This window comes from Epinephelus fuscoguttatus, linkage group LG17 (assembly GCF_011397635.1).
Source record: "Epinephelus fuscoguttatus linkage group LG17, E.fuscoguttatus.final_Chr_v1".
In the NCBI taxonomy this organism is placed as follows: domain Eukaryota; kingdom Metazoa; phylum Chordata; class Actinopteri; order Perciformes; family Serranidae; genus Epinephelus; species Epinephelus fuscoguttatus.
In genome coordinates, this window is record NC_064768.1 from 25,620,675 (window position 1) to 25,634,204 (window position 13,530).

The following is a 13,530-nucleotide window of genomic DNA, read 5'->3' on the forward strand; positions in this document are numbered from 1 at the left end:
TAGGTTTATGTAAGTAAGACACAACAGTCACAATTCCACCTCCTCAATGCCAAACTTAAGAGATGTTTACAAAACTTTATTATGCACCACAGCATTAGATATTTGCATTGTTACACCAGCTGCCAATGTAAACATACAACATATACTTATGTTACAGAGCCTTATATTTCCAAAGAGAAGGAGATTAATCATTTGTATCATTTCACAAGTTTTGTTTTTGGAAACTTAGAGTCAATATCAGTAGCATTCCATAATACATGGACATATTCAACATAAATATACTATCTTTAATGGTCACAAAATAACCAAAAAGAGGTCATCCAAACATCATAGAAACAACCTCAGCCATTTTTACTGTAACACAATTAGGAAAGTAGTACATTTGATCTTGTTTTATCGCATTAACATTTCTCTTCAAAGGTTTAGAAAATCCATTTAAGCACAAACATAACAACCATCACACATCTAATGCAATCTAAAATGAATTCTTCTTTGGAGTTATTTTGGCACAGCTTGTACATAAATACAGTCACATTTGACATATTGGCTCAAAGGAAATAAAAAAGTAGCTATTTGTAGTATTAGTAGTTCATCAATTACTGACAGCTACAAACCACAGCTTCAGTGTGATTGACAACTTTTATTTCTTTGTTGCTGCTCTGAACCAAAACAACTTATACAACACTGGAAAAAAAGTTTGAAGCTTTTATACTGAGCAAGTTACTCATCCTCACTTGGTTAGTGTGCATGTTACACCTAGAAATATACGAATGCCAGTACGTTTCACTTTAAAGGATGTAATTATCCCCAACATTCTTGAATCATCATTCTGAGATAATAAAAAAAAAAACAAAAATCATTTTAGAGGAACAACAACAACAACAAAAAATATGCCAGGGCAGAATTAGAACCAGGGCTGCACCATGTGAGTGTGATTTCATTAAATGAGCATGCAAGTCCCTTCAGTAGAAATCTGGTCTCGGTCAAGTGTGGTAATGTATGGAGAATCAAAATTTGGAATATTCAAACATAAATGGAGTTGTTCCACCTGAACTTCCTGAAGTCCTCAAATCTGAAAAACCAGTGGCTCGGAAATTACAATCAGAGTGAGGTGCATAACCCAGAGCTTGCCCAGGTGGGGTGAAAGTATTTGATTGGGACACACCACCACCACGTCCACCACCACTGCTTAGTGGATGAGGGAAGCACTGGTCAGAGTTTGTCCTAGGTCCAATATTGTAATTGGGGTTAGACATCACACTATGGCTGTACTGGATGGCTTGATGGGCTGTAGATTGTGTCATATAGCTATGTTGAGCTGTCTGGACAGGACCAGTGGTGAACTCCATGTATGTTTGCAATTGTCTCTGTTCATTATCAAGAAACCGCACTCTTGGTTCTGGTGCAATACTGCCACTGTGACCAAGGGAATCTCCTGCACGATGATGCATGTAGATCCTAGCAAGATCTGCATGAGCACCCAGTTCATCAGACAAACCATACTGACCCACACCGCCTCGCTGAAGGCTTGTATGAGCTTGTACCATGTACTGATTTTTGGGTTGTTGTTGGTCATACTGTTGAGTAGCGTGTGAGCTTATCTTGTTCTGTCTCTCCTCTCTTGACACTCTTGTGGCAACTTTACTCTGTGTAGTTGGATTGTACCACTGCTCAGTGCCACCTGCCTCATGTCTGTAGGAGGAGTTACAAGATGGCCAGTTCTCAGTGTGTGATGCAGCAGGTGACAGCCACTTGTTTTCTGTCTGGGAGCCTTCAGTTTGCCACTCTTTGTAAAACCTCTTACTTGAACTTTCATGAGAACCGTGCTGTCTGTTGTAATAATTGTCCCCACACATCTTTTGATATTTTGTTCCAGTTCTGTCCTCTGACTGCTCAAAGTATTTGTTGTCACTGGAACAACCATCCACCTCTTGATACTGAGTGACTGTGAAGTTCCTTTCCGGCTCCATGTATTGGTAAGTGTACTCATGTCCACCATAGATGTCTTGCTGAAGTTGTGAGGTGTGCACAGCCTGGTTAACTGCAAATGATTCACTGTCACAGTCCAACTCACAGTCCTCTGACAGGGACTCTGGCGGGGGACTAAGATCTAAGTCCCGTGAAGTTGAGTATCCAGATGTCACAGAGAGGCTATCCTTGCTGACGGAGGTCCTCTCCAGCAGCACTGAACCTTTGGTAAGAGGCAGGCTTACCTTGAATACAGTATTAGTCACTCCCTTCAGTTTTCTCTTTGCTTTCCTCCTTTCTGCCCGTTTTGACAACGTCGTGGCACATTTCTCTGGCATGCCTTGATTCAATGTCTTGTTCACACTTGACCCTTAAAGAAAAAGTGTAAATTGGACCCAAAAAGGTTTAAAAAGCAGGAAATTACAAACTACAGAATTACTGAAAGACTTAAATTTTGGGCCCCTTCAAGTGAACTGTTGCTTCCAGAAACACAGACCTGTGACAGCTTTTTTCCACTTCTGGTTCTTAGTGTGTGTCCATCCACCACTATGTAGCATCCTTAGACCTTTTAGACAAAAAAAGAAAACAACAACACAGGGAGTACACATACATACACGAGTCTTTGCAGTAAGACATGCACCAGGTGAAAGAATAAGTAAGCAGTTAAAAGTAGCATGTTCATAACTGCAAACACTGAAGTGGTAGATGAAACTAGAATTACTGCCCCAGGGTTGTATGCCTCCGTGCACCAGTCAAGTTTATCTTACAATTTACATCCATGTCTGTGAAAACACAGATGCGTCACACACATTTTAAAGGCGCTGTATGTAAGAATGTGGCCAAAACGGTTACTGCACTCAAAATCAAAATACTGCCACGAGTCGTGTCTGCCCCGACTTTGAAAAAATTCCCTCAAGCTTTTCTTGAATTATCACATTTATGGGAATGAGATGGATGCAACCTTGACCTCTGACCCTTGACCACCAAAATCTGATCCGATCATCCTCAAGTCCAACTCAATCTTTGTGCCAAATTTGAAGAAATTCCCTCAAGGCTTGAGATATTGTGTCACAAGGATGAGACAGATGGACAGACGGACAATCCAAAAACATAATGCCTCCGGCCATGGCCATCGCTGGCGTGGAGTCGTAAAAAAGACTAAAGGAGTGTGAGGAGAACAAGAAAGAATGGAGATAAAAAGGGGGCAAAAATAATACAACAGTAGATAGTAATAGTTGTGCTTGGCTTCCCTGCTGAGAACAGAGGCTGTGGTCACCTTGGATTCGCAGTTACTCAATGCCACCTTTCAAGCTTAGCAAGAGCTGAAGGTTTCAAACTTGAGACCTTGTATCGTGTGAGGGAGCAGAAAGTTAATTAAATGTTATACTTATATCACAAATCATTCTTCAAGAGCAGAGAGCTAAAGAGGTGCTGAAGAGGAGCTAAAGAGGTGAATGGTCTATGGTTTATAAACAAGGAAACAGTGGATGGGCATGCATCTGTACTTACACCAGTGGTAACTTTTGCCTGTCATTAGGATACAGAGGGATTCTGGTGCATTTACCACCTGGGAACATGAGATGTTTGTACATGTTGATGGACAGATGAGTACAGCTGAACTCTACATCTTTGTGGCAAAGAACACAAGAGCCATTTTATACCTATGTTAGCACAACCAAGGCAGGATAATCTGTACATCAAAGCAAATATGATACCTTTGGCTCTCCTCTGCCCTCCTCTCTCTCCACTCTCTTGGCCAGTGATTGGAGAAGCTGATTGCTGTCATCAGTATCTGCCATCATTACCTCCACCTGCTCAGGGTAAGTTTCCATCTACACACAGAGGTTTTCAGTAAACTTAAATGTCAAACCTGGTATGTTTTCTACAGCCTTTGGATGTGAACTGTTAATGACTTGTGTTTTTTTCTTTTGAATTACTGATCCACAACAAACTGACCAAGTAGTTCACGACATGGGAAGATGTGGTTAGGTGATCAATGATGTCCATTTTGTTGGATCTGATGCGGCAGCAGTGACATAAGAAACAGTGCGTGTAGCCATCTTCACTTCTACATTCAACCATGCGGAACAGACCTGTTGCAAACATGCATAAGCAGCTTCATTTAAAGCAATAGTCACAGCAATGGCCACAGATTAGAGATGATCGACATCACTGTCAGGACTGTATGATAAATATATAGCTACAGACAACAGCTAGAAACAGAGTGAAACATGCAGCACAGCTCCAAACCCAAAGATAATATCATCCACCAACCAAAGCTCAGTAAATAGCATGTTATCTCTCTTTGATTTGTTAAATCAATACAGAAATTGAAGTATAAAACCACCACTTTGTGATTTTACTGGGGTTTTGTGCCATAGGCTTACTAGTGCTTGGCCAGGAACTGTTTTCAGGCATGTTTCTAGACCCAGTCAAGAAATAATCTAAGCCAAGATACGTATTTACCAAACAGACATGAAGGCGATATCGATCTTCTGTTTAAGAATATGATTAAATATATTTCCCAAAATGTTAAAATTAGAATTACTGATGTGCAGCATTCATAACTGGTTATGGTCCAGTTAACAATAATTAGGTGGACAGCTTCAGTGAATTTCAACAATCAATATGTGCAGAAATGTCTTATTCTACAAGCCACTATGAATCTACACCGATCAGCCAAAACATTAAAACCACTGGCGGGTGAAGTGAATAACATTGATTATCTTGTTACAGTGCAATATTCTATGAGGAAACCTTTGGTCCTGGCATTCATGTAAATGCTACCTGACGTGCTCCTCCGAGAACCATCACCTTATCGTGGTGGAGGAGTTTGAGTGCCCTAATGACCCTAGGAGCTATGCTGTCGGGGGCATTTTGCCCCTGGTAGGGTTTCCCATGGCAGATTGGTTGTGGGCGAAGGGTCAGACGAAGAACGGTTCAAAAGACCCTTCATGATGGATACGAACAAGGACATGTGTACCCGGCCCGGAGGGTTACCAGGGCCCCGCCCTGGAGCCAGGCCTGGGGTTGGGGCCCGTGGGCAAGCGCCTGGTGGTCGGGCCTTCGCCCATGGGGCCCGGCCGGGCCCAGCCCGAACCGGCTACATGGGCTCGTCCCCCTGTAGGCCCACCACCCGCAGAGGGATCCAGAAGGGTTCGGTGCAATGTGGATTGGGCAGCAGACCAAGGCGGGGGCCTTGGCGGTCCGATCCTCGGTTACAGAAGTTGGCTCTTGGGACATGGAATGTCACCTCTCTGGCGGGGAAGGAGCCGGAGCTTGTGGAAGAGGTTGAGCGCTACCGGCTAGATATAGTCGGCCTCACCTCGACACATAGTTCCGGGTCTGGAACCCTAGTCCTTGAGAGGGGTTGGACTCTCTCCTTCGTTGGAGTTGCTCCGGGTGAGAGGCGGAGGGCCGGGGTGGGCTTCCTGATAGCCCCCAGACTCTCTGCCTGTACGTTGGGGTTTACCCCGGTAGACGAAAGGGTTGCTTCCCTGCGCCTTCGGGTCGGGGAACGGGTCCTGACTGTTGTCTGTGCTTATGCACCGAACAACAGTTCAGAGTACCCACCCTTTTTGGAGTCCTTGGGGCGGGTGCTGGACAGTGCCCTGACCGGGGACTCCATTGTTCTGCTGGGGGACTTCAACGCTCACGTGGGCAATGACAGCGGGACCTGGAGGAGCGTGATCGGAAGGAACGGCCTGCCCGATCTGAACCCGAGTGGTGTTCAGTTATTGGACTTCTGTGCGTGTCGCAGTTTGGCCATAACTAACACCATGTTCAAACATAAGAATGTCCATCGGTGCACGTGGCACCAGGGCAGCCTAGGTCGCAGGTCAATGATCGACTTTGTAGTCGTATCATTTGACCTGCGGCCATATGTTCTGGACACTCAGGTGAAGAGAGGAGCAGAGCTGTCAACTGATCACCACCTGGTGGTGAGTTGGATCAGATGGTGGGGGAAGCGCCGCAGACCTGGCAGGCCCAAACGAACAGTGAGGGTCTGCTGGGAACGCCTGGCGGAAGAACCTGTCCAGATGATCTTCAACTCCCACCTCCGGGAGAGCTTCGACCGCGTCCCGAGGGCAGAGGGGGACATTGAGTCCAAATGGGCCTTGTTCCGCTCTGCCATTGTTGAGGTGGCGGTTGTGAGCTGTGGCCACAAGGCCGCTGGGGCCAGTTGCAGCGGTAATCCCCGAACCCGCTGGTGGACACCAGAGGTGAGGGAAGCCATCAGGCTGAAGAAGGAGGCCTACAGGGCATGGTTGTTCTGTGGGTCTCCGGAAGCAGCTGACGGGTACCGGCGGGCCAAGCGGAGCGCAGCGGCGGCTGTCGTTGAGGCAAAAACTCGGGCGTGGGAGGAGTTCGGTGAGGCCATGGAGGAAGACTATTGATCGGCTCCAAAGAGGTTCTGGCAAACCGTCCGGCGCCTCAGGGGGGGAAGGCGGCAACTTGCTCACACTGTTTACAGTGGGGGCGGGGAGCTGCTGACGTCAACTGGGGACATTGTCGGGCGGTGGAAGGAATACTTGGAGGAGCTCTTCAATCCCACCAACACGTATTCCAGTGAGGAAACAGAGACGGGGGTCTCGGGGGCGGGTCGTCCAATTTCTGGGGCAGAAGTTGCTGAGGTAGTGAAACAACTCCGAGGCGGCGGAGCCCCGGGGGTTGAATGAGATTCGTCCTGGATATCTCAAGGCTCTGGATGTTGTAGGGCTGTCCTGGCTGACACGCCTCTGCAACATTGCGTGGACATCGGGGGCAGTGCCTCTGGAGTGGCAGACCGGGGTGGTGGTCCCCATTTTCAAGAAAGGGGACCAGAGGGTGTGTTCCAACTACAGGGGGATCACACTCCTCAGCCTACCCGGTAAGGTTTACTCCAGGGTGCTGGAGAAGAGGGTCCGGTCGATAGTTGAACCTCGGATTGAGGAGGAGCAATGTGGTTTTCGTCCCGGACGTGGAACCGTGGACCAGCTCTTTACCCTCCCCAGGGTGCTGGAGGGGGCATGGGAGTTTGCCCAACCAGTCCACATGTGTTTTGTGGATTTGGAGAAGGCTTACGACCGTGTCCCCAGGGGCATCCTGTGGGGGGTGCTCCGGGAGTATGGGGTTGGTGGCCCCTTGCTAAGAGCCATCCAGTCCCTGTACCAAAGGAGCATGAGTCTGGTTCGCGTGGCTGGCAGTAAGTCGGACCTGTTCCCGGTGAGGGTTGGACTCCGCCAGTGCTGCCCTTTGTCACCGGTTCTGTTCATAACTTTTATGGACAGAATTTCTAGGTGCAGCCGAGTGGTGGAGGGTGTCAGGTTCGGTGACGGGAGGATCTCGTCCCTGCTTTTTGCGGATGACGTGGTCCTCCTGGCTCCATCGAACAGTGACCTCCAGCTTTCGCTGGGGCGGTTCGCAGCCGAGTGTGAAGCGGCTGGGATGAGAATCAGCACCTCCAAGTCTGAGGCCATGGTCCTCAGCCGGAAAAGGGTGGATTACCCACTCCAGGTCAGGGGGGAGGTCATTCCTCAGGTGGAGGAATTTAAGTATCTCGGGATCTTGTTCACGAGAGAGGGTAGGATGGAGCGGGAGATTGACAGGCGGATTGGGGCAGCGTCAGCAGTGATGCAGGCGCTTAACCGGTCCGTTGTGGTGAAGAGGGAGCTTAGCCAGAAAGCGAAGCTCTCAATTTACCGGTCGATCTACGTTCCAATCCTCACCTATGGTCACGAGCTCTGGGTAGTGACCGAAAGAATGAGATCGCGAGTGCAAGCGGCCGAAATGAGTTTCCTCCGCAGGGTGGCTGGGCTCAGCCTTAGGGATAGGGTGAGGAGCTCAGACATCCGGGAGAGACTCGGAGTAGAGCCGCTGCTCCTCCACATCGAGAGGAGCCAGTTGAGGTGGTTCGGGCATCTGGTAAGGATGCCTTCCAGACGCCTCCCTTGGGAGGTGTTTCGGGCATGTCCAACCGGGAGGAGACCTCGGGGCCGCCCCAGAACACGCTGGAGGGATTACATCACCCAGCTGACCTGGGAACGCCTCGGGGTTCCCACGGAAGAGCTGACGGAAGTGGAGGAATGGGAATGAAATGGGACAAAGAGCTAAAGGTGTCATCCTGGCCTCCAAATACCCCAGATCCCAATCTGATCGAACATTTGAGGGACGTGCTGGTACACTAGAGGTAGGCCCGATCTACAGTGGGTCCTCCTTGGACTGGACTTGGCTCTGACCTGTCAAGGCATGAACACAATGAACACAGGACCTCTGGAGGGTGTTCCTTGATGTCTGGCACCAACACGTTCTGTCTGGTCTGCACTGGTGTTTGGGTGGGTGGAGCATGTCAGGTGGCATCCACATGAATGTCAGAACCAAAGGTTTCCCAACAGAATATTGCATTGTAACAAGATGATCAAAGTTGTTCACGTCACCTGTCAGTGGTTTTAATGTTTTGGCTGATCGGTGAATGTACCTTGCAGTCCAATAAGTTTGACATTTTCTGTACTTTCTAGCACCTGTTGCAATCAGTTACCAATCAACCTTTACCAATGCTCACCAATAAGAGGCTTGGTCCCTGCGTAGCCATCAAGAAAGCTGTTGCCGTAGTCTGATAGCACAGAGGGTTCAGGTGATGTGTTCTTTAACCAGTTTTCTGACTTGATGAAAGCTACAGTTTTGTTTGTCTTTGCCGTGGTCTTGATGGTGTCTGGGCTCTGGGAAAGCAATACAATCCTTTGCGACTGGATGGGATAGTGCTGCTGCTGCATAGATACGGTCTCTGAATGGCTCTCACGTTCACCCTGCCCATCTCTTAAGATAGTTATCAGAGTTACCGCTGTGGTGTTAAAAAGAGAAAGAGACTGATATGGAATAAAAATGGACATGGATATGGAAAAACAATGGAAATGAGAAGACTGATGGTGGGATTGAAGGGGTGGAGAAAGGCAGAGAACCACTGCTCTGAACAAATGAATAGTCACTGACCGTCATTCTCACTGTGTGTCGCCAACTTCTGGTATACAGCGTCTTCAGCCTCTAACCACTTCATATAAAAGGTGCAGAAAGACTATATCAAAAAACATGCATCTGTCTGCAACTAAAACAACGGCATACCCGGTCAAGATACCATACCTGGACATCCCCTGGTCCCTCTTTTCCCTCAAGTATCTTGGCCATCTCCATCAGTGGCCAGGCCAGCTTAGAAAGGTCAGTCTTCTCCTTCCACTCAGACACTAAGTGCGGGTGCCAGGCTTTCTGTCAGGCAAAACAACACGAGATAAGACACTACCGTCCAAAGCAGCACACAAACTTGCCATTATGCCTTCTCATACAGTGCTACTTACAATGTAGTTGTATCTGTGGAGACTCCCCATAATGTGGTTCCGCATGTCCGCTTTACTAAGTCGACACACACATACCTCACACAGGTACAATACCTCTGTGTTGCGGGTTCCGGCCTTCACACATTCTATTATACTGCCCAGGCCTGAACATACATGAAATGACAAATTATTTCAATACACACAGGACACACACAACATATACACACAGCAGAGATTCATTGCTACAGACCAATAATAGGTTGTAGTCTGTTTGGGTTGTTCAGATACGCCTTCAGAGAGTCAAACAGCTGGCTTTTGGTAGAAACTCCTACAAACAGAGAAGGCATCAGGCAAATATATTCACAGAGGAATGGCATAGCATGGTAGTCCACATGCAGAGAGTAAAAGACATACCCGTTTGTGTTTCAGCCGGCTGCATGCTGCAGTTGTAGAATCTCCACCTGCATACAGCTAAAGTTGGAGCTTCCTGTTAGTAATTTTAATTTGAACGTGCTTGGTGTTCAGATGGCTGAACTGATTTAGTCTCCCTCTAAAACAGCATGAAAACTTGAAGACTTGATCATGTACAAAGCTCAGTACATTTAGGCAAGTCTTTCGTGAAGTCATGACAAAACTTGTAGGATTGGCTTTTCCACTGGACCCACAAATTTTGGGGTCAACACCTTTCTGAAGATTGGGCAGCCCTACTTGATGTATACTGATATTTCACCAACACCTTATTGTAAAAAGGATATCGGATCGATACACCATTAGTCCTCTGATTAAGCCAGGATTATTTGGCACCATGTTTGTGTGTGTGTTCTGTATGGTTTTTAAACTGAAAATAAAATATTCCACAAAAAAAACAACTGGCCTGCCAAATCAGGACCACTGAATGACTTTGCACACCTAATACTGATGCACTTGTGGAGGTTAAAAGGTGCCAGGTTTTAAAAGCAAGTTAAACAGTGGGTGTTTCTCACAGTCCAGGAAGGATTCTGAAATGGCTCAAATTCAAGGATGCTACATCATCGATCCCCGCCTAAGGACTGTTCCAATGTCAAGGATCCTTCAAATTCTACAAAGGACAGAGTCCGTCATTCAGAGAATTTTCAAGGATGCATGTGTGTATCCTCAGCAAGTATAAAGTACCCACAATTCGTTGCTCACGATTTGCTGGAAGCTGCACCAGTGGAGCTAAATGTGTCATTTCTTTGGATTAATATCTCCAGGAGTTTTTAATCATACAAGCATGAAAAATCACTGACATAATTTACACTTTCCAATGTGTCCACTGCCGAATAATGAGATTTTTAAAATATCGTGGTTAAGATAAAACATAAAAGTGTTTAATCATTTACAGCAGTGATAGAGGGCTAAGTGCCACAAACATTTCATTTAGCCTGCCTGTTTGTTTCTTTAAGTATAATTCAGAAATACGTTCTCCCTAAAAGTCACGTGACTTTGAAAATACTGCTTGCATTTGTTCAAACTATACAACATTAGAGAGTGCTAAAATTATCACAGTACCCTGGAACCCTGTCAGTCCCCAGAGGGTTAATGGCGCACACCTGGGACACTCGTTAGCCTGCTCCAATGTGTATTCAATGACTGCTAAGAGGGACTCTTTCCTTTTCTCTGCAGGATCCTTGACTCTGAGAAACATCAAGTGTCTACCTTGCTTTATGTAAAATGCCACCTCAGAGGCTTCCCACCCTGACCAGAATACAGGTCTCTGAAAAACAATAAAGGCTTCAGGTGGTCATATTTAAAGAGATTGAATATTGTGCAAAATCTTGTCAATCAGCAGCATCAGTACAAAAGAATATGTATCATATAAAATCTATACTACTATACAAGCTATATGCTGACTACTTTAAGTTATATCTAAGTGTCATTTCTATAGTGTTGTCCCATGACAAGATATAATAAAATATTTCCAAAAATGGGAGGGGTGTACTCACTTATGTGAGATACTGTAGGTGTTAAAACAATACTGGTGAGGCCATGTTGCTAAGACACTGCTACAAACATGTGAAGTTATCCCCCTGTAAGGCGGGAGATAAACTCACCTGCTTCCTGACGAAGCAAAAATCGGTGCCTGGAATTGGGCCAAATGGCTCCTGACCTCATCCTCACCTTCTCTTCAAATCGTCCTCTGTGTTAATTTAGTATCTTAGGTTCGGTTGGCTGGTACTCAGAGAAACACTGGAGACCAATTGAATCCGGCACAATCGAGTTTAATGTGTTCACAAGCTTCAACACATACAACTCCTGAGTCAGGCTCCGGAGCAAGACTGAAGACTCACTTTCTGAGCTCTCCCTTTTATGCTGGTGAAGATTGAGAGAATCTCCACCCTTTTCCTTTTAGCCCTTCCTTCCTTCCTTTTTGCCTTTGTTCAGACATGCCCGAACATGCCCAGGCATGTCTTAATGGTGTAATCTCCACTACCCCCCCCCCCCCCCCCCCCCCGGAAATCCCCAAACTCTCCCACCATTAGGTTTGAACTCAGGTTCACACTATTTTTTAAAAACATATGGAACTTGGGGACTAATACTATAAGGTCCCTTGTGCCTATTATTAGACTTCCAGGCAGTACATGGTATGGTGTGTGTGTGTGTTTTCAATATATGAATACAAAACTTGTGTAAAAAGTGTTTTGCCATACATGGATACATAAAAACATTATTATGTGAACTTCAACCTTAATCAACTTTACTGATTAATGATTAATGATTAAATCTTACACTACACAAACACTACATTCCTCAATAGCTGCCACTTTAATTTGGCACCAGCATCACTACACAAGAGTGGAAATGTATGGGGAAATGCACGTGTAATGACAGTGAGAAGCAGAATGACTGGATGAATATATAGTTGAAACTGCAGTTATTTTTCTTAAGACATCTCAGGCTGTTTATCATCTGTAACGTTTTCACAATGTGCTTGCTCTTCTTTACACTAAAAGAAAGGGAAAATTATGGAGGTTTAATTAGTTATAGGTTATTATTGGGATCAAAGTGGGCTGTGTGTGGCCATGGACTCAGATCAGTTAGTGGCTACTGGCTTACACTTAGCACCAGGTGGCGCTGCAGTATCATCAAACAGCTCAGCCGTTACCTAAAGTGACCTTTCTGTCATTTAAACCAAGTTTCACTGTGGTCTAACGTTATATCTGCTGCCATAGATACCGACGTTAATTCATCAAACCGACTGGGAACGGACAAACGTTACCGACAAGCTTTTCAGGTAACTTAAACAACCGAAACTAACAATCATGTGCTCGACGTGTCGCCCAAAAAAACAGCTGTAATTCACGTGTTAACACGGCAAAGACAATAACTTCCTACTGTAGGTTATTAACTTACCGTTCGACGGTTAGTATCCACCGAAATCTGGCACCAGTGACGTACGGTAACCGACAAAGTGGGTGAAGCTTGGCAACTGTTGTCTTCAGAGTTCAGTCTCTCTGGGCTGTCCAAGCAAACCAACAGATCCTGCTTATCTTCGAGCGCGCGCGCGTATGTGCATGTGCATGTGGACCGATTTCAAATTTATTGGCACCGTCACAAGTAAAAGTCCTGTGTTGTCGAATAATAATACAGTTCAGTAGCTCATTTATTATGTGTTCAATGATGTTGGAACAAGGTACATGTTACCTGCTGCAGGCTGGAGGAATCGAGCAACAGAGACAGGTGGCGAGAGAAGAGCGCCCCTCAAGTCTCTGCCTGCCTGTGTTTCAACCGTTTCAACCCCAAGCGGCCCATTATCCCATAACTTCAGTGGAGACGTCACTTCCTAATAAGGCAACACCCAGCGGCCGAGTCAAGCATCACATTCCTCACATTACATGTCTCTCCTTGGCTGTCAAGCCCTTCCCACAACACAACACACAACAAGGAGTGAATGAGAACATAACAATGTAATGTGAACGGTATAATAAAAGTAATATTATATATGAATGTCTATAAACCACTACAGTCCTGCATTCAAATTGTTATTTAAAGAAATAACAGGAGTACAAGCATGGATGTAGTTAAAGTGCAAAAATTAGAAGTACTATTTAAGCAAAAATAATGGTTCATTTTTGGATGGTAGCTGGTAACGATTGGGCTAACTTTTATTTATTAATTTATCTACTGACTGACTTACTTATTTACTTACTTATTCATTTATTAAGTTACTTACCTATTTACTTAATTACTTATTTGCTTACCTATTTATTTATTCATTTATTTGCTTACTTAGGCT

The 13,530-nt window shown here is 45.7% G+C and overlaps 1 protein-coding gene across 7 annotated transcripts; it reads right to left on the reverse strand.

The window, feature by feature from the left end:
• Positions 1-55: 55 nt before the first annotated feature.
• LOC125904466 (uncharacterized) lies at positions 56-13,057 on the reverse strand. Of its 7 annotated transcripts, none has more exons than XM_049601865.1 (12): positions 12,648-13,057; positions 9,690-9,746; positions 9,526-9,603; positions 9,297-9,439; positions 9,085-9,207; positions 8,938-8,995; positions 8,510-8,788; positions 3,925-4,061; positions 3,684-3,800; positions 3,478-3,535; positions 2,465-2,533; positions 56-2,338 (listed from the first exon to the last, which is right to left on the reverse strand). In XM_049601865.1, the coding sequence occupies exons 2-12, from the start codon at positions 9,712-9,714 to the stop codon at positions 1,008-1,010; spliced, it is 2,418 nt and encodes an 805-aa protein (XP_049457822.1). In that variant the 5' UTR covers positions 9,715-9,746; positions 12,648-13,057; the 3' UTR covers positions 56-1,007. The 7 variants fall into 7 exon arrangements, with proteins under 7 accessions (XP_049457822.1, XP_049457823.1, XP_049457820.1 ...); XM_049601866.1 differs by having other exon boundaries at positions 12,939-13,030; XM_049601863.1 differs by lacking the exon at positions 12,648-13,057 and adding an exon at positions 11,348-11,738.
• Positions 13,058-13,530: the final 473 nt, after the last annotated feature.

Bases quoted from the DNA above. Each gene is read 5' to 3' on its own strand.
- LOC125904466 (XM_049601863.1), bottom strand. From the start codon at position 11,408: ATGAGGTCAGGAGCCATTTGGCCCAATTCCAGGCACCGATTTTTGCTT. The intron at 9,604-9,689 runs GTATGTCTTTTA...CTCTGTTTGTAG, and splicing joins GCCGGCTGAAACACAAACGG to GAGTTTCTACCAAAAGCCAG. The intron at 8,789-8,937 runs GTCAGTGACTAT...TTAACACCACAG, and splicing joins GACACACAGTGAGAATGACG to CGGTAACTCTGATAACTATC.